This window comes from Quercus lobata, chromosome 9, assembly GCF_001633185.2.
Source record: "Quercus lobata isolate SW786 chromosome 9, ValleyOak3.0 Primary Assembly, whole genome shotgun sequence".
Taxonomy (NCBI): domain Eukaryota; kingdom Viridiplantae; phylum Streptophyta; class Magnoliopsida; order Fagales; family Fagaceae; genus Quercus; species Quercus lobata.
The window spans coordinates 48,419,360-48,446,492 of record NC_044912.1 but is presented as its reverse complement, the minus strand read 5'-3'; the positions used below and the strand labels follow the sequence as shown (position 1 = coordinate 48,446,492).

At 34.5% G+C, this 27,133-nt stretch overlaps 1 protein-coding gene across 11 annotated transcripts; it reads right to left on the bottom strand.

The window, feature by feature from the left end:
• Window positions 1–4,545: 4,545 nt before the first annotated feature.
• Window positions 4,546–22,615, bottom strand: LOC115959910. 11 transcript variants are annotated; one of them, XM_031078576.1, is made up of 15 exons: window positions 21,980–22,615; window positions 21,694–21,838; window positions 21,516–21,588; window positions 21,071–21,141; window positions 20,880–20,978; window positions 18,968–19,036; window positions 15,567–15,670; window positions 14,755–14,815; window positions 11,649–13,963; window positions 11,312–11,569; window positions 11,112–11,223; window positions 10,936–11,019; window positions 9,638–9,881; window positions 7,541–7,803; window positions 7,335–7,426 (listed from the first exon to the last, which is right to left on the bottom strand). In XM_031078576.1, the coding sequence occupies exons 9-14, from the start codon at window positions 12,902–12,904 to the stop codon at window positions 7,790–7,792; spliced, it is 1,968 nt and encodes a 655-aa protein (XP_030934436.1). In that variant the 5' UTR covers window positions 12,905–13,963; window positions 14,755–14,815; window positions 15,567–15,670; window positions 18,968–19,036; window positions 20,880–20,978; window positions 21,071–21,141; window positions 21,516–21,588; window positions 21,694–21,838; window positions 21,980–22,615; the 3' UTR covers window positions 7,335–7,426; window positions 7,541–7,789. The 11 variants fall into 11 exon arrangements, 8 of the variants coding, with proteins under 8 accessions (XP_030934436.1, XP_030934437.1, XP_030934434.1 ...); XM_031078577.1 differs by lacking the exon at window positions 18,968–19,036 and adding an exon at window positions 14,948–15,088; XM_031078574.1 differs by lacking the exon at window positions 18,968–19,036 and having other exon boundaries at window positions 21,980–22,614.
• Window positions 22,616–27,133: the final 4,518 nt, after the last annotated feature.

Here is a 27,133-nt window from a genome sequence, read left to right as displayed (position 1 = left end):
TGGATTTGAGAAGCCCAAATTCAAATTTTTTGTTTAGGTATTTTTTTAAAAAAAAGAAGGATTTGGATTTGATCCAAATCCAACCAGATTTCAAATCCAAATCCAAATGTTGTCATCCAAAAACAACTTAATGTCGTTCTTCTAAGAATTAATGGTTGGTTTATACAACCAGTCAAAAATTTCATCAATATCTTGTTAAATGCAAATCAAATACCAAAAACAAAAGAAAAAAAAATCATAAAATCAAACTACTAAAAATGAACTCAAAATTCGATATAGTAACCTGTTAATCCATATGCATTATAAAAAAATTAAGATTTGCCCTTATAAATATATATATATATATATTTGCCTCTCCTCCTCTAAAATTTTTAGATATTGACCTACAAAAAAAAAATAAATAAATAAAATTTATGCTCTAACTACAAAAACAAAATAAAAAAATAAATATGGACTAAACAAAAATTACGCACAAAATAAGAAATACTTATTTTGTATGTTATACTTTGTTGATGTGCTTTATAATATGAAATGTTTAAAAAATACTTATTTTATATGTAGTATTTTGATGAATATGAAATAAATGTTAGTTTTTATTTTCATAAATTTTTTATTGGTATTAAGCTTTGCCCCCCCAGTATGAATCCTGGTTCTGTCCCTACATAATGCATGCCAAAACCCAGTTAGTCAACAAGATTTGTAGTTTGCACGCTACTAAACCAGGTCATAGTTTTACAAGTTTTTGCCTTCCTGAAGGGAGCAGGATCCTCCCAACGCTGCAAATTAACTCCACTGCGTATAGCTCAAATCTATCACTAGCAGACAACATTGGTCCACAGGACCTAGTCATGTAAAATGATGGGAGGAATTAAGTCACGGTGCGTGAAAGAAAAGCACTTCAGTCTAATAATGGACTTGGACACTACTAGCTAACTAAGCCGGCAACATTAATGAAACGCGGTTTGAATTGTAGTTGGCAACAATAGCAGAAAACATTGCAAGTTATATATGACATAATAAATAAATAAAAATGCATTTCAATTTTATGAAATTCCAGTTCCAAATGGGCTGTAGTATACTATAAATTCAACACAAAAATTTGCCTCCTCTCTCAAGTCCTCGCCTCCCTGTAAAAAAGCCCAAAAAAACTAGAGCAACGTACTCATCAAAGGTCTTGACATGGCGATGGAGGAGTTACACATGGCCGCTTATGCTTAATTTAAACAAAATTATATATATATATATATATGAATTGCTTAAATTTTTAATACTGTATATGAAATTGCTAATGATATTATTTGTTAAATTTACGTGTAATGATCATATAGGAATATTTTTAGTGTCAAATCTACTATTAAGATTGAGTAATTAATTTTTAGTAAATTTGTTATAGATTTTTCTTCTAAAGTTATTTTTATAGATAATTTAACTTTATTTAATGTTTTTCATATGTTTTATACATCCATTTTCTTTCCTTGTTTTGTGAAATTATTAGGCTTTTAGATTATTAAAATTAATTATTGAATCATAAATTTAAGAATTTATGTCTTGTCCAATTTTTATATATTTTTTAGAAGAATCCAATTTTTGTATTTGAGTGCTTTCATTGTTATTTTATTAATTTGAAAAGAAAGGATAAAAAAAGGAAGTACTCTACTACTATTTAAGTTTGTCTTTTTAAATTATTTTATAAAGAGGTCATGACTAGTTGACTTATCTTGTAAAAAAAATAAAACTAGTTGATTTGATTATCAAAGGCTAGGTCCAGACAAAAACTACTTCAAAAACTTATTTATTATCTTGTTAAATTTATGCTAATTTTATTCATTATAACATCAGTTTGTAAAATTTTGTAGTAAAATTTGTATTAACTTTAGCATTTTTTACAAAAGAAATAAGAATCCGTTTTACTAACCCATGCCCGGATAACTCATGCCTGAATCTAGCAATCGACAATTTGCTAAGTCTCATTATATAAATGCTTGCTAATTGTCCAATCAATGAAATTGTGTTGTTATCTAAAAAAGAATTTGTGCTGTTTTGACTCTATCTTGATTTCATTATATATCTATTGCAGGCACTAGTTCCTGTTCAACCAACTGTTGTTATAAATACACCGGAAAGGGTAAGTTTCTTTGCAATCTATCTCCTATCTCACTATAAAATTATAATAAAAGTTTCATGCATTATTGATAGCCAAAAATTTAGAATTGTATTTTTTTTTTCCCCCTTCTGTGCATGTATTCGTCCAGTTGAATTAAGTAAATTTAAGAAAAATATTATGCAAGAGACGGAGACGTCTGGTGGCATGTATAAATTTAATTTTGAACTTTCATTTTTAATTTTTAATTTTGTTAGGATTCTAGTAGATAGCTTAAATTATTATTCTGCAGCAGATAATACGTTTTGATTGACACCGTCAATTCCTTCCAAATTGATGGTTATAGTACCATACTTCAACGATAAAATGAATATAAATTGTACTTTAGTTCAGTGTAGTGAACCTTAAAAACAGGGGTTAAATATGTTGCACATAAACTATTTTACATAGTTTTACACCATCTTAAAAACAACTAAAATCGTGAACAAATATATCAATGTAAAAGATGTAATTAAGGAGTGTATGATTTTAAAAGTCAAGAGATAAAATTTAATTGAATCATCTGCAAATATCTAATAAATTGTATTTTAAATTAGCAAAAAATAAAAATAAATTGTATTTTAAAAACAATTAAAGAAAAGAAACCATACTATGCAAAGTCTCCAAAGACTTGCCAGGAAAAAACATCATGATTGTCGCTTGTGCATCCAATTATGGCATTGTCACGTAAAAACATGTGTCGATTATATAGTATGTATAAAAACCTTAGTAACTGCAAAATCATTTCCAAGAAAAAATAATGGTTAAATTAATTTTCAATTTACTTCATATAAAAACTAAGAGCTATGCAAATGATTTCCTACTGTTTCAGTCGAGGTGGTGGACAGCAGTTACAGCATTGGAATCGGCGATAGGGGTGCTAAGCGTAGGGAGTTCGATCTTTTCATCACTAAGTTGTAGCATAATGTGATATGATATGATTGATTACGAGAAAATTGAAGGAGTACAAGAATTACCACTAGTTGCGATACATGAAAGGGCATTGCCTCCATACTAAATTTATATCTTATAAAGTTCTTCTATGCTGAAGGGTTTGTAATAATAACAAATTCATGGTCCACAAGAAATTTAATTTGTCTGAAATTTCCAGCCAATTATTTCCTCCTACTCTTATATACTTGTTGTCGGTATTATTGAATCTCAGACTAATCCCAAAATGGGAACATGTTTTACACACACTGCTCATGTGTGCGAAGCATGGCGTTTTGTGAGGATTATTAAATTGGAAGGATTTGCCACCAATAATCGTGATTATTATGTGTGGTTATTTAGCTATACTTTATTTTATTGTTAGAACTAGTAGCTAATATGTGCGCAGAAATATGTGTGCTGAATGAGAAAGCTATTGCAGTATTGCGCACTACAAAAAAATAGGCTATAGCCGCATTCGCAAAACGCGGCTATAGCATATAAAAAACGCAGCTATAGGCTATAGCTGCGTTTTTATGGCTGCGTTTCCAAACACAGCCTATGCGGCGACGCCATAGGCCCTTGCGGGGACCTAGAGCTGCGTTTTCAAAAACGCAGCCCAAACCGGTGTCTGTAGCTGCGTTTCAGGCATACTAGAGCCGCGTTTTTTTACAAACCCAGATGCGACATCTATAGCCGCGTTTCCTATAAAAACGCAGCTATAGGTAACATAGAGCTACGTTTTAAACGCAGCCCAAAAGCAACTATAGCTGCGTTTTTGTTGTCCTGGAGCTGCGTTTTTCCCACTCCCAAACGTGACATCTATAGCCGCGTTTCCTATGAAAACGCAGCTATAAAAGCAACTTAGAGCTGCGTTTTGAACACAGCCCAAAAGGAAACTATAGCCGCGTTTCTGTTGTCCTGGAGCCGCGTTTTTTATGATACCAGGTGAGGAAAACGCGGCTATAGCTGAATGATATAGCTGCGTTTGTCATGTTCTAGAGCCGCGTTTTTTATGCTTCCAGTGAGGGACCTATAGCCGCGTTTTCTATTAAAACGCGGCTATAGATGGAACATAGAGCAGCATTTATACCGCAGCTATAGCCGGGTTCTTCACAGTGGATTGTTGGGGACCTATAGCGGCGTTTTATTTGAAAACGCGGCTATAGGCTGGCTTGAGCTGCGTTTTATATACAAAGCGCATCTATACATTATGTTAGAGCCGCGTTTCAAACGCAGCTATAGGTCCTGCACCTATACGCTGAGTGGAAACGCAGCTATAGTTTTTTTTTTTTTTTTTAATATTTTTTTTCTTCCTAAGCAAATTATTGTCCAAAACAAAACCTGTAATTCCACATACACATTCCTGCCAACACTCAAAGGCAACAATACTGAACCAACAAAACAAATTGCATATATGAAATCATTAAGTACCAAAATATCAGCAAAACAAATTGCATATTTGATACTATATAGTATCAAATCATTACCAAAATATTAATTATATAAACGATAATTTTACATAAACAAAACAATTAAGTTCGTTGCCAAAAGATGAATTACATATCCAAATAATTACATATAAAATAAAAGTTCCCAACAAACTTTGGTTTTTACATCACAAAATAAAAACATCCCTCAACAAACTTCCAGAAAGCGTCATGGTACAGCCAATTACCTGTGACAATGAGAACACCGGAAATAAGCTAACATTTGAAGCCCAAACAAACAGACTCTAAACAAAACCAAGTATTTTGCTAGCTGTACTTTAACAAGGTCAACATCCCTTAAATGTTTGGAGTCTTTTTGATGTAAATTCATTTAAAACCATAGCATCTTAAAACAAGACTAAGAGTGAGACATAGATTCCACTTTGGAAAGTTTAAATCTTTCCATACTCCATACAATACCATAGATTCCACTCTCTTCAAATTCATATATATATATATATATACGTACTCCATATTCAACAATAAAATGCGAACAATACTCCATGTCGAGTATACCATTTACTAATTAACCACATTGTAATTATTATTCTTCCTTTAAAACAATTAAATTAATAATGGAGTACGTGGTTGATATTTAGCAAATGTAAAAAGGCATGGTTGACATTTTCTAATTTCATTTTATATGTCTTATAATACATCTACTTCCCTACTTCTTGCTTCATAATTTGATTTTTTGTTTTTAAATTTTTTCCAATATAGTTGTATATGTTATAACGAATAGTTATATTTGTTTTACCAGAGGATTCAGTTTCATTCCCATGGAGAGTCCCCATCAAGCACTGCCACCCTGAATATATTAAAGGCATCGTATTAATATCACATAATAATACATGTTTTAGTAATGTTTTGCTAAATACACCTTCAATTTCATACCTGAGACATTGACGAATTAGGTACACTACTGCCAGCAAGTTGGGCGAACATACTATCCATGCGCGCAATCACTTCAGCCATTTGTTGTTGCCTTGCTTCTGATTCTCACTGCCTTGCTTCTGATTGGGTAAGTTGTTCATGTACTTGGGCTAGTTGCTCAGTTAATCTAGCAGAGTTGCTCTCTAACTCCAAAATTCTTTGGGTTGTTCTGCTTGGCAACGATGGAGTCGAAGTGAACTGTGAAGCATTTGTTGCACTTCTTCCCGATGGGGTGATTCCAAGTCCCACCCCACGTACACGTCCAGAGCGCTCTCGACCAAACACCTGAGCATATACATCGTTCGGGGACCAGAGAATTCCACTACTAGGCTCTCCTTATAGTCGCACGCCTTCTTGGCGCAGAAGTGCTTCCATCCTAGTCTATAAGTTTTCCCACAATAAGCAAATAGCATATTACACACCATAAACAATACAAACACGAAATGCAATAAAATTCGATTCAAATTGTGCTTACTATGTTCTCCTGCACATGAGGAGTGACACCAGTCCCATCTCTCCTACGGTATACTTTTAGATACACATCAGCGCGCTCAACCACAGCCCCTTTCTCTTTTGCCTAAATGATGAACAAAATTTCATACAATAAACACAATTGCTTTCAGATTTGTCATATTGTTTATCATTTTCATTGACTAAAGTGTTCATGAATTCTAAGTTTATATCTACCACTAACAAGAAAGTAACAATGTATTTTCAACATTTACAGTGATTCAAAAGCATAAAATCAACTAATGTGATACACGAATACAGTAGACTTGTAATGAATTTCTTACCATGTCATGAGAAATTTGTGCAAAACTTTGAGCCCCAGATGTTGCTATCTCCTTCTGTTTCCCTCGACTGACCTTGTTCTTGTTACTTAATGTCTACAACCACATTACCAGCAAAGTATATGAAAAGTAAACATCTCTTGACTAAGGTATATTACTACTTAATGTAAGTTTTTGTCTCGTCTGTGCTTGTAATTGTGCATTCATAATATATTTATGTTTCTAATTACCCTCCTCCTCAGTGTAAAAATAGGAGTTGATAAAATTCGGTTTTGCAACATGTTTGCTATTAGTTTACCTAAATTGGTTATGTCCATTCATTTGGATGGTTTATTGGTGTGATTATGTATTGTGTGCATTTAAGTTATATGTTAAGAACTACGTTGTGATCTTCTAAGTACGAACACAAATTAGTTAAAAAGCGTGTTTTCAGTATTAAAGGAAGAAGATACATCATAACCCAAGCATGGAATAGAACATAAAGGATAAAGGAATTCAGACTAAGAAGTATGTAAGCCTTTGCCCACAGCCTAAAATACATATATTAGGCAGTGCAGCAAGATAAGTGAGTTAAGATAAAATTACTATTTCATTCGTTTACTATGACACAAATGAAATTTTTTTTGTTATATATTTCTTATTGAGACCCTTGACATAAACTTAGAATGAACTTACATACCCTTGTATTAGTCGTACTCCCCAACCAATCTCTAAATAATAATAATCTTAAGTTTATGTTGTTGATGGGGGGAAAACAACTCTCACATCTATTGGAAAGTGTTTTGGAGCTACACTAATTATATTATACATAACAAGAAGATATAATCTTTCTTAGAGTGAAACATGGCCAACATGATATCATTGACTAAATTATGACTAAAATGAGATAGACGAAAGATAGATGAATAAAGTAGCAGTACCACAGTTTTCTCATCAAACCAATAGTTAACCATCTCCACCCACTGCTCCGGCATTACACTCCGCGGTGTCCTCCTGCGTAATACTTGTTCCTTTGTCCGCCCTCGTACGTGAAGCCTCTTCAACCTACTCCTTCGATTTCTCCTAAGGACCCCAAGTATGTGCATTGCCCATCCCTTTTGATCAGGTGGTTTAACAATATCTTCATCAATGAGATACCGTTGCTGAAATGCAAAAATGGAGTTAGCAAAGCACAAGCACGGACCCTACTGAATATGACATTGGATATACGATAGCTACTGTAAATGACTATTACTTATACTTTATTTTCATATTACCGCGATCTCCTTCCAACAATCATGTTTATATTTTTCTTCAACTTTGGGCCACCCAGCAGGGACAAGTGGTAATAACAACCCATTGTGACAGAAAGTTCCCAACCACCGAACAAATGTTTTACTGTCATCACCAACCGGTTGCCCTCGATCATTTAACGGCAATGGGATCTTCCAGGATCCATCCAATGCCCATATGTCAGCTAGGTTTGTAGGACCACGTCGTTTAGGTGTATTTCCCGTTGCTGGCGTTTATTCATAATCATCTGTATATAGAAAACCACCAATATTAGGGCTGAATTATCAATTCTCACAATAAATGAAACATATCACAGCACGGAAAATTTAGACATCTACTAACGTAATGTGATATTAAGGGTTTATAATTTCATTTAAACAAAACATTAGTACATTTATGAATGAGAGATTTTAGGAGGCGATTTTTCGACGGAGAAGCCACCTATATTTTGAATTATATAGATTAAACTTCTACATAGCGATGTATACAATAACATAAAATATATACATAATCGAGAAGATGCAAGAAAATTTTAGGAAGAAAGTCTACATGTTTCAACCATTCAAGGTGCATATACATTTGTAGATGAATTCTTCTACATTAGTTGTTCCTTCTATATATGTGCAGTCTTAACTCTTAAGCACTAAAGATTAAGTTATGCTACATAGACAAACAGGATAATTGATGCCTTCCTTCCACTAAAAAATGTATTTATTATAATATTTATGTGGGACCAATCACAGAAGTTAGCATGTCAATTTATAAATCTTCTATGGAAATGGAAAAAGACAAATGTATGCAATGGTAGCCATTGAAAAGTTATCAGAAGGAGCAAAGTGAAAAGCCTCATTTCTATTAAGCCATTGGAGGAAAAAAAAAAAAAAATCCCCTTCAACAAGTAGCCAATGGGGGAGGGAGTTTTAAAAGGGCAAGTATAATATGAACTTTATATAATATGACATCCTTTGACTCCTCTAAACTTCCTCTAAGATTGTTACATAAAAATTTGAAAGACCATATTTTTTTAAGTCATCATTCTAAAATATATATTTTATAAAATTTGATTTTTGGAGCCACAACTTTAAAAAAAAAAACCAAGTTATATTAATTTAAATACAGTTTAATGACAAACGCATCCTAAAACACTAAACATATCCTAAATTACGTGTTTGATCTTCTGTAAGTGATTGTGTTTGGAATCGTGAAGCAAATTTAAATAAGAGAACAATAATAATTATTCTTATAATAATAGAAATAACTAGAGGCCTTTTTTTTTTTTCTTTTTTTTGATACGAATAACTAGAGGTCTTATAATGAATATTATATGTGATTAGCATGCACTGCTTCTGTACACAATCACATTCTTCTTACTAGAGGTCTTAATAAAAATTCTTCTTACTGATTGATACACTTCTTTTTCTAGCCTTAGGTTTGCACTAATATCATGAAAACAAGTCTATAAGGGTAACTAAAACTCACATGTATTTGACTTTCCCATTATATTTTGATTCTTAAATTTTAATGTCTTGCAAATTTAGTATATGTTAGCTATGATTTATGTTGATTCATATTGGTGGGTATGGATGCCGCTAATATTTAGTTTATACATTGGATACTCAACAACTTATATATATATATATATATATATATGGGTGTGCAGGACATTGCCAAAAGGTATCACTTCTTAATTTTCATCATATCCAAATGCTAATGGAGTTATTTTCGATTTGTCATCTCCTTTTATATTAGTTACATAATTATCTACCGTTTTCCATTCAATTAATTTTGGACTTATATATGATTTTTTTTAATAAAAAACTTTACTTTGGTTTTATTATCTATTTTATTATTTAATTTTAATTAAATTAATAAATATTTTCTTTAGTATGCTAATTATTCTTGATTAAGCCGTGCATCGCACGAGTATAATACTAGTATCTAGAATATTATTTAACGAAATTTAACCATTGTAGACTATTATTACACTACACCGAACTATTAAAAGCATAGTCTGCCAAGAAAAGTTAAAGTAAAAGAAAATAAAAATCAATACGATTTTTATTCAAAGACAAGTTAAGTACCAGGAGCCTGTGTCTCATCGTCATCAGAGGCAACCGGTCTTGCCTCTTGAGAAATATGGGCTTCGTCATCTTGTGCCTCCACCCTTTGTTGTCCATGTGCTTCATCATCTTCTGCCTCCACCCTTTGTCGTCTATGTGCTTCATCATCTTCTGCCTCCATCCTTTGTCGTCCATGTGACGATCCCTCGCCGACATAAACAAGTGACAACTGCCGTTTCCTCTTGCCCATACCTGTGTCCAACACCTTCACAACACAAAGATAATTGTAGTCAACAGCCAATCACAGTAACAAATAACAACATGAAGATGATATTATACTAACAACATGAGGAAATTACAGTTTTAACGTTAATGAGATATGTTAAAGCTGTTATTTCTTCACGACATCCACGAAAAGACATTCTAAACATATATATGCAACCCCATTAAGAAATAATAGTTTCATGTGATAGTTACTTATGTTAAAAAGTGTTATTAATTTGTTAACAACATCAAGAGGAACACAATTTTGACACACATATATATATATATATGCAACATTCTCCAACTTTGCACGCAATAAACCTTTACAATTTCTACTTACAATTTCATTAATATATATAACATGATTACACATACAACAACAGTATCCTATTACACTACTCATCATCGCTGTAGTCGACTTCGTTGTCATCTTCATCATTGGACTCATCATCAATGAACTCACAATCATCTACGTTCTCAATTTGATGAAGATGTCTCTCGCCAATGATGGAGGCATCAATTATCATTCCCTCCACATCATCTCGACTCCAACAACGGTTTTCCCCAACAGCATCATTACTAGTTACACTATATGGAATGTTTTCATAAAACTCGTACGTGTCATCCTCATCACAATGGGGGCCGATACCAGCGTCAAACACATCTCTAGCTTTAGTTTTCACAACAACAGACCAATCTTTGTGTCTTTTATCTTCAACATAAAAAACTTGTGTAGCTTGAGACGCCAAGACATATGGTTCATCCACAATTTCCTCCCCACCATGTATGGAGTGTGTAAAATTCACCATAGGAAACCCAAACTCATCAGTTTTATATCCCCTCCTATTTTTATCATCAACCCATGTACACTTGAATAACACATGTCTGATACTGCCAGAGTAATTCAGTTCAATGATATCTGTTAACACACCATAGAACGTAATGCCACCTTCAGTGACGACACTAACTCCACTATTTTGCATCTTCTTATTTGCCTCGACATGCGAACTCCTAAATTTTAACCCATTTATGACATAATGCTTTAGTCAATTTACCAAAGTATACGGCCCTTTGGAAAGTGTGATAATTGTATCATTAAGTGAAGTTCTTTCCCTATCAGCATCAGTCATCGACATCACCTATTATAACCAAACAAACTTATTACACACCGTACAAGAACTCTACTTATGGGAAAGTTAAAAGCTTCAGAAATTAAAGATATGAAACGTACGTGAGACCTAAACCAACCACAAAACCTTTCCATGTGGTGCTTATGAATAATAGCTGGGGATATACGACGGTGGCCCCTTCGAAGTTCGTCCTCCACTACACGTTTGTGCATCCTACATGCGATGTCAATTGTGTTAGTGTTAATACACTTAGCGTACATTGGAATGTTCTGTAGTCTATATTGGTGTCTGTAGTACTTACTCACGAAACTGGTAAATGTTCTCGGAATTGAATAACACGTAGCGATGAGCTTGGGTGAACTCCTGATTGTCTAGTGTCACGCTTGAAACTACCCCTGTTGATTCCTCCATTGCTCTTCTGGGTCGATTGAATATAGTTTCAACTCCTTCCATATATCGTGAACAAAACGTTAAGCATTCTTCCACTATGTATCCTTCAGCAATAGAACCTTCTGGAGCAGCCCTATTTTTTACGTAAGATTTTAGACGAGACAGGTACCTATAATGCGCATGAGAAGATTAGTAATTGACACTAGCTATTAGAAAGCGCACATGTACATGTATTACATATGACTTACCTCTCAATGGGGTACATCCAACGGTACTGAACTGGACCACCAACCTTGGCTTCAGTAGCTAAGTGCATGATCAAATGTACCATCACAGTGAAGAAAGATGGAGGAAATATCTTCTCCAATTCACACAATATGACTGAAATCTCTACCTCATCATTCTCAATCTCTGAAACCGTAAGGGTTTTGGAACAAATTTTTCTGAAGAAACAAGCTAACTTTATCAAAGGCCCAGTAACGTGCGATGGCAAAGATCCTCGTAAAGCGATTGGAAGGAGTTGTTGCATTAAGATGTGATTATCGTGACTCTTTAAACTAGAAATCTTGCGTTCTTTCAGATTGACACGGCGTGAGATGTTGGAAGCATATCCATCAGGCACTCTTACGTCCCGCAAAACTTGCAAGAAACCATCTTTCTCAGATGGAGTCATATGAAAACACGCAGGCGGTATCGTATATTTATCATCACCTTTTCGCTGTAGGTGAAGTTCCCGCCTTATTCCCATGTCTGCCAAGTCAAGGCGTGCCTTGCAATTATCCTTTGTCCAGTCCCTCAAGTTCAGCACCGTGCCAAGTATATTGTCCATCACATTCTTCTCTATATGCATCACATCAAGATTGTGTCGCAACTTTTGATCCTCCCAATAAGGCAAGGTGAAAAGTATACTTCTCTTCTTCCAACCACAGGGAATTGCCTCACCTCTCTTTCTTTTGTTGTAAAGAAGTTGACATTTCTTCCCCAGACAACGTCCAACTATACTTTCAGTATCCACAAGTATGTCTGACGCAACTGGTGCCATAGGAGCCCCTCGCATATCAGTAGATCCATTAAATAGTGTACCTTCACCCCGAAATTTGTGGTCACTATCCAACCATCGCCTATGTCCCATGTAACAGAATTTGTGGCCATGTTGTAAATATCGAGAATCGGTGTTCGAGGCACAACAAGGACACGCGAACTTACCCTTCGTACTCCAACCTGACACGTCTGCGTATGCAGGAAAATCATGTATGGTCCACATCAATGCCGCACGCAATTGGAATACATTTTTTGAAGATGCATCAAACGCTTCTACTCCAACATCCCATAATTCCCTCAGTTCTTCTACTAAAGGTTGCAAGTACACATCTATCGCAATCCCTGGTGATGTAGGACCAGGAATAAGCAGTGATAGAATCAAGGATGACCGTTTCATGCATAGCCAAGGCGGGAGATTGTAAGGGACTAGCATCACAGGCCAAGTGCTGTGAGTAGAACTCATAATTCCAAAGGGGTTGAACCCATCCGCAGCTAATCCAAGTCTGACGTTACGAGGCTCAGACGAGAACTATAAATGCATGGAGTCAAACATTTTCCATGCATCCGAGTCAGCAGGATGCCGCATGGCCCCATCATCTGCCCGACCATTAACATGCCATTTCATAGAACTAGCCAGGTCGACTGACAAAAACAGTCGCTGCAATCTTGGCTTTAAGGGGAACCATCGTAGGATCTTTGCAGCTTTCTTCTTTCCCTTACTCGATGAGGCATTATTACTTGTAACAGATGACTCATTCATTTTCCACCTACTTTTCTTGCAACAAGGACACGCCTCAAGGTCAGCATTCTCCTTCCAAAATAGCATACAATCATCCGGACAAGCATGGATCTTCTCATAACCCAAACCCAAATCTCGGACTATCTTCTTAGCCTCATAATGGTCCTTTGGCAACTTCGCATCTGAAGGAAGCATATCCATCAGGACTTGAAGCAACATAGTAAATGACTTGTTCGTCCAACCACAAAGAGTCTTCAACTGGAACAGCACAACGATGGCTGAGAATATGCTAAATTTCGTACAACCAGCATATAAAGGTTTGTCGACATCATCTATCATTTTGTAAAATTTTTGTGCACCATCATTCAGACCTTCAGCATGTTGTTGCGCAGTTTCACCTTCTCCCATTGGTTCATCTGCCATTTCATGCGTGAGGCACAAATCATGCAACATCCCACGGAAGTCACCGTATTGTTCATGGGAGTCTTGCACATGACTACTCCCACATTCGGGAGCTGTTGCCACATCCGCCAATTCTCCATGATATTTCCAATGTGTGTAACTGGGAAGCATCCCGTTAGTCCACAGATGGGCCTGTGCCACCCCAGGCGATACTAAATTCAAGTTCACACACACTTTACAAGGACATAATATCTTCCCCTCATGTGCATGTAAAGATGCAAATTTCACAAAGTTAAGTACACCTTCAACGTATTCCCTGTCACCCCTCTTCTTCTTCATCCAACTTTTATCCATTGGTATATAAGATTTACAAAATCTGACCTACAACAACATTTCATTAATGCAAAGCCAATAAACCTTAAAATTAGATTCATACGTGCTTTGTTAAGAATAGGTGATTTGTTACGAACATACATACTTAGCTATGCTTAGATATTCACGGACATATATATAACACTAATTCACAAGTAAAAAGATTCACAATTTCAATTTTGTAAATACTCACACTAAATCAATCATAACTTACTGTGAGTTGTTGTGGAATATTTTATGTATAATTGTTGGAATAAACTTTTTGTATTATGTAAAGTTTTTTAAAGCCTCAATTATTGTAACTATAGTCGTATTTTTAAACAAATAAGACAGTCAAAATAAGGTCATCCAAATGGAATTTCAATGATCATTTGCCACTTCTTTAGGTAAATGTAAAATGTACAATATTTATATATCCAACAATCTTTAACTTTAACTAATATATCAGTGTTTTTAAAAACGCAGCTATAGTTCCCCTCTGTTTGTAATAGCTATTTCTTAATTTATGTTTGTAATAATAAGAACTTATTACAGAGGAACCTCTAGTTGCATTTTTAAAAACGCAGCTATAGGCATATCATTTTAGCTGCATTTATAAGAAACGCAGCTATAGGGCAGCTATAGCTAGCTAGAATTTTGAAAACGCAGCTATAGGCAAGTGGAGTTAGTTGCATATATAAGAAACGCAGCTATAGGGTAGCTATAGCTAGCTAGATTAGGGAATACTGTTTTTATTTTTTGGAAGCATAAATTACACACAGGTGCATTTCCCACAAAGCAAGTAATGAAAAGAAAGCTACCTTATCTTAAGAAAGCAGTGGAATATGAAGAAGAATCGCAGCTGCCTCAGTGTCTTCCTACCTGAAACCCCCATTAAGAAGAAAAAATAAATAAGTCCGGTAAGATGCAGAACATTGGACCACATGTACACAATGTAGTCCAATCATGTACACAGGTAAGATGTAGAATAAAGCTAAATATTATATTACACACCAAATATGAGCAACATAGGTTTAGGTTCACTTCTACTTTTTTAGCAATTGTTTGGATACAAGCTATCCACCTGATCCTATTGGATCGATCTGTCTTATTGCTGATCGTTCACCTTCAATAAACATGATCATTTCACAGGCCCTACCAAACATTTCATTAATGAAAAAAATGGTGTTCATCAATTCTACCTCATCATAGTTATAGCATATAAACGTTTAATTAGTCTTTTTGTTTGATTCTAGTCTCTAAGAGTTGCTAATTAGTTACTGCATATTGGATTGTGTTGGAAGGAAATCTATTTCTTTCCTTGATTAAATATTTGTGAAGAAGGGGATTGTTTTCAAACTGTTGAATGAATGCTTCTTTGGCATAATTACCCTTTAGAACTATAATACCAGCCATGCCAGCATTAAATGCAGAGATGAACTTCAAATGAGAAAAGGACCCAACTATAATTAATCAAGGAGGTGGGGGTTTTACAAGCAGCCTAAGAATTTCTTATGGGTAGTGAAGTCTATTTCTTGTGTGGACATATCCTGGCACTAACTCATGCAACAAAAAATAAAATAAAAAATAAAATACAGTCAAACAACTTGCCCTGCATGTCAAGATGACTTACAAGTATTGCAGATTTAAAAGCTGACCAAGTTGTGGAACCAGTTGACCAGAAAGATTTGCAGTAGCCAATTCACAATAACCAAATCAAGCTATTAAATTCTTAACCTGTACATAGAAAAAGAGATGGAACATAAGTAACATACAAGGTTAATTAAACAAAATCAGAAAACATTCTTCAACAGTCGCATAAATCCATACTTCCTATTTAGAGATGGAAAATAGGCCTCATACATCTAAGATGATAAAATAGGCCTCATAGATTAAAAAAAAAAAAAAAAAATACTAATACTAAATTGAAAATCATAGCACTAGTACGATATATAGAATTAACTAAATTTGATAGGAATTTGTGAAGGTCTAGGACTGAATAAAACTTGCCATGAATATAAGATTTGGGGTAACATTCCAAAACTCATTGGAATGGGTTGATTTTTCAAGAACATGTTTCCAATTATTTTTATAAGATGGTGGATCTTGATGTTTTTGTTTGCTATTAATATGATTTTATTTTATTTTTCCAACTGGAACATAACAAATTTCTATAACAGAACCTAACATAAAATACTTTTTATTTTATGTCATGACATAATTAATTCCTTCTCTTCAACAAATATAAACAACATTGATTAGACACTTTTTTCCCTCTCTTTCTTTGTCTAGGCATCACGCCTAACATGCTGCATGCTTATTCATAAATGCATTATTGTTTCCAACTAAGTAATACATTACCCTTATCTACAAGTTCTTGATCTTACACTTAGGTGGGGTTTGGACTTATTATTTTGCACTTATCTCTTTGTCTCATAATTAAGCCTGATTATTCTGAGAACAAAATGATATTATAGAGGGAATCCTTTTCGTGGCAATGTGCCCTCACCATTCTTTAAATGTATTGTCCTTGTTTTTCTTTTTAAATTCTAATGATTGTATATGAAAGATGAGACATGACATGGTTTTATCTTAATTTATTACAACATCTATTATAATTCTTTATTTATAGATACCATACATATAACATATGACATCTACACTATGATGATTGCTTTTTATTTTAAGAGAAAACACAAATTAGTTTTGTATGTATATGCGAGACTTGAACTTGAGTCAATCTTGTATTTAAGAATAAAATACTTTACCAATTGAAGTAAATGTACATACCTTTTTCATATTTGTGCTTTACTTTTAATTAGTCATCCATAAACTTAAAAGTTAAAATTATAACGATAGTTGTTTTGATTTGAAGATAGAGATTGTGCGATGAAAGCTGTAAATGCTACCCTCAGGCCACAAAATAATAACAAAAGTAAAAAATTATTATTATTTTCATTATTGTTATTATTTTTTTAGGCCAAAAATAATAGAGGAATCTTGTTATTTTGCTATGGATGGACCTACATCATTGGTTGGACCTATTAGAGCTCCCTTTAAATGTCAAGTGTAGGAGGCAACAATAAGACAAATGTCAAATTTTAATTAAAGACGAGTTTTTTTAGAAACAAATTATATATATAATAATAATTAAAAATGAGTTATGCATGAAAGTTTTACACGTGGGATTCAAGTTCCACACAACAACTTAGGTTCATGAATGATTTTATCGAAGAAAGAAGCAAATCATTATTATTATCATTCATTATTATTAGTTTTACTCATATGCTTGACATATACAACCTATATGAGACTGGCATATGGGCCCACAACTACGAGGCCCGCATATCTGTCTCACATAGGTCTTATATGCCAAGCATATAAGATATTTTTTGTGGGGTCTATATATCAGTCTCACATAGGTTTTATATGCTAAATGTATAAGATATACTTTCTCCTATACTCGAAACTCACAAGTAAAAAGGTATAACCCTAAAGAAGAAAAGGTAAACAAACAAAACCTCTAATTCCTTACAACAAAAGTAAAACGTGTAAAATCAAAGATATATGTCACTTGCATCTCATTTCATGTGTTTACTTCTGAAATATAAAAAAGTGAAGAAAAAAAAAAAAAAATCTTTCCATTTCCGTATAAGTATACAACATTATCATACGAGTATAATTTACTCATATCAAGTTCTTAGCAAATAACGTTTACATTAAAAAGAAGACACATACATATAATTCTGTAATGTATTTACCGGAAATTTTTAAGTTGGATTTGTGTATTTATAAGGTCCTTCTGAACATGATAGGCTAGCTATATATATATATATATCTTTCTTGAACGTGTGGCCAAAAAATGTGTCGTTAGCTGTAAATATGAATTTAAAAAAGAAAACATTTAACCTCAACTTCATGGAAGTTCTATAATTTAGCACGTTTTTTGGATTCCTTGGGGTAATTCTAATGTATATGGTTCTTAAAAACCTAAGCATTTTTAATGAAATGAATGATTCTTTTCATTTATTTTTTACCACCACTATCTTTCATGTATATAATTAGTGCTGGTTTATATTTGTTACATTGATGACCAATAAAATTTTGAATAATTTCATGAAAGATTTATTGTTATTATTATTATTATTGATAATATTATTAATATATTAGTTAAAGAGTTCTAGAGAATATCTTTGGGGTCCAATTATTCGAGGTCCAAAAATTAGGTACGTTGAATTTTATGCACCTTTCCTCCTTTATTAGAGACCATAGATTTGGAGATCTAACTGTGTGGGCTCACCTTGCCCGGAATGTTGTAGAGACCATAGGAACCTCACATATCAAGGCTGACAAAAAATATGACAGGAAAGATTTGGCAAAACAATAAACTTTCTATTTTAAAATTATCACATCCTCCATTAGGGATGGAGAAAAATTCTCTTCAGTACTTATTGGATTTGTCAAGAACACCTTATTGTTTACGGCTTTCCATTTCAGGAAAAAACTAAAATGCGAATCTGACTGTAATGGATAGTTACAATCTGGACTTGACACATCCAGTGCCTAAATCCAAAGGTGACTCAGCTCACAGCCTCAGGAGTAAAAGTGGTGGTGTAACTAGTCCTACAGTATACCATACATGTTTTTTAAAATCAAGATATGTTGTTGTCAAAAGCATGTTTTATTCGGACCATTGGTCCATATAGCACTCTCTCTCTCTCTCTCTCTCTCTCTCTCTCTCTCTCTCTCTCTCTCTCTCTCTCTCTCTCTCGTGCATGTCATGGGTTCTTAAAGCAGCTGACCAATCTCAGTCAGTGCAGTAGGACACATCATATAATTACAAGAAAGAATGGTCCAAGGTATTGATTAGAAGATTTGAGCCCGGAACTTTATGGATTACATGAAGCAGAGAACCATTAATTAGACCAATCACTTGGTCTTGGTCAATAGAAGCTTATAGCTGTAAAAATTTTCCTGACCACATAACAAAGTATACATGCTTAAATTGACAATGATATTTTCTTTAAACTTTACCTGTTTTAGAGTCTCCAACAAGGTTCCGGACTTCTAATCTGCAATGCACATATTGGAGCTTTGATGGTACTGATCAGTTCCGCCAAAAAAGTAAAGAATATTAAAATTTCAGTTAATTTTGGATAGTCATATGCAAGAGGGTGAACTTCAAAGATAAGGGCTAGATGGAGAGTGAAAGACTACTTGCATGGCAATGCACGAAGATGAAGACGTGGACGTGTACTTTCTTTTTGAAAATTTTTATGTAAAGCTTATCTCTCTAACATTGTTGACTACAATGATAAAGGAAACAAAAGCATGAGAATGGGTAGCGATTAGGACAGGGACAGATCACTTTGCTGGGCTAGAAAAGGAAAAACTAGTTAAAGCGACTAGGACAGGCTAAACAATTTGAAGAAATAAAGAAGTTGCGAAATAAAGAAGTTGCAAAAGAAACTAGCTAGCCCTCCTAATTGTAACTTAAAGAAGAAAAAACATAGATTCTACCTATTTAAGATAGCATGTGCCTATCTAGCTACTTAGTGACATATGAAAGAAAGAGAAGTAATCTGTATATAAAAGAGAGAGGGCCAGATAGAGAGACTGCGTGTATGAGTGTAGTCCAGAATGATTGGAGGGAGATATTTTACCGGCCAAAAAGCGACTTAATCATTAGAGTAATATTTATTGCACACAAATTATTATACATAATTTTACACACATCTAATTTTTAAATTAAAACTGATTGAGAAGTCACAATTTCAATTCAAAATGAAATGCATATAAAATTATGTAATAGTTTATGTATAATAAACAAAACTCTAATCATTATATCACAATTGGTGTGTAAAGTCAAAAGAAAGTGAGTGGGGATTAAAAGCCTACGCCTAAGAGAAGAACACGCGGCGCATGGTACTATCACAAAACAATTTCTCCTTTTATGTACATTTGTGCACATACACATATGGAGGCATGAACAAAACATAAACGGCCATGAAACATGTTCAAGAAGGAAATGGCCATGAAATTAAGAAGGGTCCACAGTATTTTCAAAAAAAAGAAAAAAAGAAAAAGGTTCTCTTAAGTGAAAGGGAAACCCATCATCTTAGAAGATAGGACTTCTAATGATGCAAACTGTCCTTCGCATATTCTTTCCGCAATTTTATATTCCAAAAGCTCTTAACACATTGAGAACTTCAAGTTATTTGCTTTACCCACCACTAATGTCCCTTTTTAACTCGATTCATTATATTAGGACTAGAGAATTATCGCACTCCTAATGTGAAAAAGACACATAGTTTGGCCAAAAATAACCGTTTATCACAATCAAGGAAGGAGTATCTTTTAGCTATTGAAAAGAAAAAAAAAATTAACACCTTCAGAATTACAATCACAAACATAATTCTTATATTTTTTGAGTAAATTTTAATAATTGACATCCATCATAATTTGGAATTGCTATATTTTTCAATCACAAAAATTCTTAAGAGTGTGATGAATGTTATGGGTGTGTGTGAAATAAGAATGCCGTTCCAATAAAGAATGATCATAAGCTGCTTGTGTTTGAACTTGCAACATTGTCCTGGAATGGCAAGGAAGAACCAAAAAAATACTGAACTTTATGGAGAAAGTTACTTACAAACTCAGTTTCTAAGTTCAACTTCCAAAGTTGCTAGATATTTGAGAAGTTTAAAAAATGCAAGGATTTGGCTACTAATTCAGTTCAGAGGACTAAGAAATCTTGCTCAACAAAAGGAAATCTTTCTATAAAAAAAAAAAAACAAAACAAATTTGTGTGCAACCATGTAATAAGCTTTCTATAAAAAAAACAAAACAAATTTGCAACTATTAGATAAAATAAAAAATGCAGAAAAATTCAACAGACGCAATACCCATCAAAATCATCAACAATTTAAAAAAGAAAAGGCAATACCTCAAATTGCCTTGCGTTCGAGGGCTCAGGTGACAACTCAAAATCCAAGATCTCTTCCTTTGGCACTACTGCTTTCTCAGCATTAGGATTCGGGGAAACCTATAGAATATCAAGCATGTGATTATGTGAAATTACAAATGCATTCAACTATCTCTAAGGACCAAAATTATCACAAAAACTTACACACATACAATGTCGAGAAAAAACAAACACGGCAATCTTGAAAACAATTTTTAGCAATCCACTAAGCAACCAAATCAGCCTGCAAACAAAACAAATAGTTTCATTAAAGAAAGAATCATCAAACACATAGTTTCATTGTTCGTATTTGGTATTTAACAAATCTAAAGACGAATAAAATCAATTAGGTAGCATAATTCTTCATTCACAAATGAGCAATGCTACATACACAATACTTTTCACAACTGTTAAATTATCAAATTGTTAAATTATCAAACTGTTAAATTACTTTATTGTCTACCATCTAGAACCCAGCCCAAAAAAAAAAAAAAAAAACGTGATTCTAGAGTTATTGTTCACAAATATATGTCAAGCACTTTTCCTATAAAAAAAGTTATAAAAAAAAAAAAAAAAAAATGTCAACCAAACATTTCATCGAACACATATAAGACTCACCGTCATGTATATTGGCCCGCTGTACCCACATACTTCCGTGAAGTAAGGAAGTGCACCAATGTGATCCAAATGGCTATCCAATTAACAAAATCAATAAAAATACAGTGATTTCAATCAAAATTGAAAAAAAAAAAAAATAACAAAGAAATAATAAGCTTGGGTTGAGAAAGTAAGGTACAAGTGGGTGATGACAATACAAGTGAAGGCGCTGTCGAAATCGCTGGAGTTGGAGATGCGAGAGAAATCGGGGTAGCTTTGTTTCTAGAAACTTCGCCAATGCCGCTGCCTTGTTCGTCCTCAACAGTCCTCCTGGGTGCACCAACCTTCAATTTAAAATCAATTTCCACTATCAATACCAAAAACAAAATACCTAGAAGAAGGGTACGTACACCTGGGTTGGGAACGGTGAGAAGAAGAAGGTCAAGGGAGAGGTGCAAACAACTGAGCCAAACCCAAAACCTCACCTTGCAACGAATCTCTGAAATCTTGGCCACTCGGAGCCCGAGAACCAGTTCTTCGCGGTCAAGCTCTCTGAGCGTGGGTCCAAGCAACAGAGTCAGAGGCCAACTGGGTCACCCTGCATTGTTGAGATTGCGGACTGTGGGTTGAGATCGAGCACGGCGGCGAGATTACCGGGAGCTAGGTTGAGAAGCTGAGTGTTTTTCAATTTAGGGATTGATTGGGTTTCAATTTTAGGGGTTTTTTTGAATTTATAGGAAGGCTATAGCTGCAGCATAAATGAGTCTGGAGCTGCGTTTAAATAAACGCAGGTCTACCACATAGAGCTAGAGCTGTGTTCTTCTAAACGCAGCTTTGACATGTCTGGAGCTGCGTTTACAACAACGCAGCTCTATAAGTTTTGAAGCTGCGTTTGTTAAACGCAGCTCTCAGATATATTGAAAAAAAAAAAAAAAAAATTTTCCAGGTTGGAACTAAAGCTGCGTTTTTGAAAACGCGGCTTCAATCCTACCGGGTTAAACGCAGCTCTAACATCAAAAAACGCAGCTTCAGAGATGGTTTATAGCCGGGTTTAATAAACACAGCTCAAACAGCATCCTGAAGCTGCGTTTAATCAGAACGCAGCTTAAAATTCGACCCTAGAGCTGCGTTTTTGGAAAACGCAGCTTAAATTACCGATTTTAGTAGTGGCGTATGAGATAGTTAGGACTTAGGATCTGTTTTGATATAACTTATTTTATTAAAAACTGAAAACACTGTAGTAAAATAATTTTTAAATGTGTGAATAGTGCCATGAGACCCATTTTTAATAAAAAAGTTACTGAAAAGTGAAGTTTGTGGGTTCTATGAATAGTGCACAGGACCCACTTGTGTTGCTGAAATGTATACTGTACATTGAAGAAAAGTCAACAACTACAACTAAAAAACAATCAAATAAACAAACAAAAAAAAAAGAAAAAAAAAAAGAGGAAAACGCAAAACGTGAACGCGCAAAACGTGAATCCAAACTGCACCTTAATCTTAGTTTAATTTACTACAATCATCATATCAATATAATTTAATAGGAAAATTTAGTTTGTATAAATTCGTAGTATACTTAGAAGCATGAGGTAACATTAATAATATACAAATTGTAGTGATTTTGCAAGATGAAATTTAAAATAAAATTGAACATGCATAATAAATTATGTTGGGTTCTAAGACTTTAGGTTTAAATGTATTAGAACTTCATTTTGTAATGTTGGCAAATCATGATCAAAACGTTTAGTCTTATTTTAGACTTGCTCAAAGTATGTTTATATGTAAAGTTGGAATCAAGTGTACTGTAGGATTTATTGTGTAAATCTGTCTAGCTCGATCGATCAAGAATTAGACTCAATCGATCGAAACTCGTGCAGATTGTATTTCTGTAGAATTTTCCAATTCAGCCCAAGCCCGTTTGACGTGTAGGGTTTGTTTTTCCTTAAGTATAAAAGGAAAAACCCTAGCCACATTTTGTAGTTGTTGTTTATGCTGTGTATGTGAATCTCTTGTGAGATCTAGAGGTGTTTGCCTTCAGATATACTTAGGGTTATCAAGAATCAAGATTATGTCAAGAGCTTGATGATTGGTTCAGTTGTTGCATAAAGAGCTTAAAGATACACAAGTGAGAGTACTTGTGCTTGCTGTGAATCCAAGAAAAAAGTAGTCCGTGGACTTGGAGCTGTTATGTGGTCATGGTAGTAAGTTTCCTACTCAAGGTAGCAATATAATGTTAGTAGTCTAAATTGCTATTGTGTAAACTTCAATTCTTTCATAGTGGATCTGTTTACCTTGAGAATAACTAGGTTAAATCTTCCACGGGTTTTTTATCGGTTTAGTTTTCCTGGGTCATCATATATTTGTGTTATTTATTTTCCGCTGCTTTACATGATATTATATATTTGTGTTAACCTAGATTTGAATATTTTGACTAAGGAATCACTTGGCTAATTAACTATGTTAATCTGGTTATGTTTTAAGGGGTCTAAAAACGAACAAATTAGAATATAAAAATTATTGGGTTTCAATTAACTTAATTGATAAAGTTTCTTGTAATCATTATAAAGTAGACATTGTAGGTTTGAAATACTATTGTATCCAAAAAAAAAAAAAAAAAAAAACTCAAACTTGAGTACTATTTAAAAATATTGTAACTCTTTTGGGAATGGACCTTAAATGAGCACAAAATTTAGCATATTTATTTATTTTTCTAATATATATACGTGTGTGTGTATGAATATTTTGCAAATGTAAATTTCATAGATTTTTGTAAAAAGATTTAAACAATTCTTCGTTTCACCAATACCACTAAGGGCAACTCAATGGCAGCAATTTCAACTTCGGTAGCACTAACAACTTCATCTTGGGTGACATAGCACCATTAGCTTGTGTAGCAACTGATATTTGGGAAGAGGGTGCATCAGTGTAGGGTTCCTTAAAAAAAAATCAAATCTAAGTATTATCAAACTAGGAAAACAAGAACAACTAATAATAACCTCACAAACTAAAAAGGAAAAATAGTATCCTACTTATGCAAAAAAAAAAAAAAAAAAAAAAAAAAAAAAAAAAAATAATAAAAGCAAAAAAAAAAAAATGATCTCTCTATTATTATTATTTTTTTTTTTTTTGTGTATTGTAAATTGCAGTAACATGGATTGGGTCTGAATGAGTCTATTTATAGGCTTAATGGGCCTTACAAAATTACTACCCAATTTATTCTGATTAATTAGGTCCAATTATTCTGATGTTGTGGGTGTTACAAGATTAATTGTTGGATATTAATCTGATGGGCTGGAGTTACACAATTTATGGTGAGATAAGGAGTTTTTGAAGAATGAATAGGCCTAAACGGATAGTCCATTAAGTGGGTTAATGGCTCTTCATTGTCCATAATAAAAATGGAGTATTAATTCGGGCCATTTACTCACCAACGGATGTGGTAATTATTCTGAATGGGCTGTCAAGTAGGAGGATCCAAGGGGCTGATTCATTTCCATTTTTGATACCTCCACTCTTCACCTCTCCCTTGCGTACGTATCTAACCCAATATCTGAGACAATTCATGTTAACCCATTAATCACCACAATTAAAAAGAATAAAATAGTCTCTCTCATTTTCAATGTGGGATTAAACATTTTCACAACTCTTCATCTTCCATATTTACTCCCACATCTTTACATTTATGTTATAACATTTACTCATTTTAATTATTTAATATTAAAATGTTCCAACAATCCCCCACTCATTTTAATATTAAATTTTAGTTATAGAGAGATTACCAGGCAAAGATGGGTCACTATGCATCATGAAGGTGTGCTCTGCATTGAACCTTCACTTAGTAAAACAACGATCTCAACTCCAGGGTCGTAGTGATCTTCGACTTGAACTAGGACTGCTTTAGGGAAATTAAGCATCACTGCTTACACATAACAACCCAGGTGTTGACATGAGCTTTTATAGCTAGCACTTTACGGCCATGTGCTGATCCCAGTTTCATGAGTGTATTTGAGATTAAGTCCAAATCTCATAGGGAGCGGCCCATCCCCACACTCACATAGGTGAAATTTGTCAAGGGTGCTCCTGTAATTCTGACACCCCACTCATATGAGCTACAAATTTCATTAAGAGTTTTTTACTCAACCTCTCCACATTACAGGATAAATGCACTTACATCATAGGGATGAACAATTAAAAAATTATTTACAGAATAAATAATTAAAAAAATAAATAAATAGTGCATTTCTTACGACCATCATATGATTCGTTCCCATTGAACCCGATTCTCAGGATCTCTAGTCCTTGGGTTGGGTATCCTCATACATGGCTCATGATTCTATGGACTTTAGTCCCATCCCCCTCGATGTATTCCAGACTCTATCTTTTACCAAGGCCTTGGTAAATGGATCTGCAAGATTATCATTAGATTTAATATAATCCACAGTTATGATGCCACTACTCAAATAAGATCGCACGGTGCTGTGCTTTCTTCTTATAGGTCTGGATTTACCGTTGTAGTAACGGTTTTTAACTCTACCAATCGCGGCAGTGCTATCGCAATGAATTAATATAGGTGGAATTGGCTTTTCTCAAAGTGGAATTTCATATAACAAATCTCTAAGCCAATTTGCCTCTTCACTAGCTGAAGCTAATGCTATTAATTCAGCTTCCATTGTTGAATTAGCAATTATCGTTTGCTTTTTAGATTTCCAACAAATAGCACCACTACCTAAAGTAAAAATATAACTGTAGGGACACAATTTCTAACGACCCAAGGATGGGCTAGTATATAAAGGGGTCCAAACAATACGATTTGTAGAGAGTGGGCTTAGAAAGGCTTGACCTTGGTCGTCGGGCAGCGATTTAGTCATGGTTTTTCATGGGAGCCCATACGAAGGTGAGTTTGGCCTGAATAACTGAGCCTTACACGGGTGTGGCGTGAAGATCTATCTCTTCGGAATTAGTCCGAGGAGAGTCTCGTCCTAGCCACCCTTCTTTTTTATGAGTTCGTTCTACTCCCTTTTTCTCTCCCTTCTGGGCCTCCCTCTGTTAATGCAGCAAGCTTCCCTTTTATACTAGTATTTCCTTCCCGTTCTTCACCTACGTGTCCGTTTCTCCTTGTTCTGGGTGGTTACTTGTCTTGTCAATCCTCACGTCAGAGTGGTTGGGGATAGCTGGATAGCAGGATATGTGTATGGGTTTGTCAGGCGCTGGGCTCTACATTAAGGTGCTGGCAGCCTTCTCCCTTGTGCTGTTCCTGTGCTGAATCTGTCCTTTTCTTCCAGCGTTTCTGTGGGATATTGGACGTAAAGTCGTCCTCGGCCACATTCTTGGGCTTTCGAGGAGATTCCATTCCGCGTCCTTGACAGTAGGGCTCCTCGGCTTGGACTTTGAGCCCTTAATACAAAGTGGGCTGGGACCTCAGATCTCAGGCCCTACAATAGCCCCTCAAAATCCTGCTGCCCGACTTTTTAGTTGGGGAGGAGGGTTTTGGTGACGTTAGGCCCACATTATGGCTCGCTCAAATCCAGTACTCCACCATTATTTGTATTTTTTCATTTACATGGGAGGCGTGTCAAGATAGGGGCCACTCCTTTATTTTTCGCTCACGCGGGATCCTCTGACATTTCGGTACTCGAGGC

What these genes read in the sequence shown, in the direction of transcription:
- LOC115959910 (XM_031078576.1), bottom strand. Translation starts at nt 12,904, where the DNA reads ATGAGTTCTACTCACAGCACTTGGCCTGTGATGCTAGTCCCTTACAAT. An exon ending in TGGATGTACCCCATTGAGAG is followed by an intron (nt 11,570 to 11,648) that starts GTAAGTCATATG and finishes TGCGCATTATAG; the next exon opens with GTACCTGTCTCGTCTAAAAT. An exon ending in GTGGTTGGTTTAGGTCTCAC is followed by an intron (nt 11,020 to 11,111) that starts GTACGTTTCATA and finishes TGGTTATAATAG; the next exon opens with GTGATGTCGATGACTGATGC.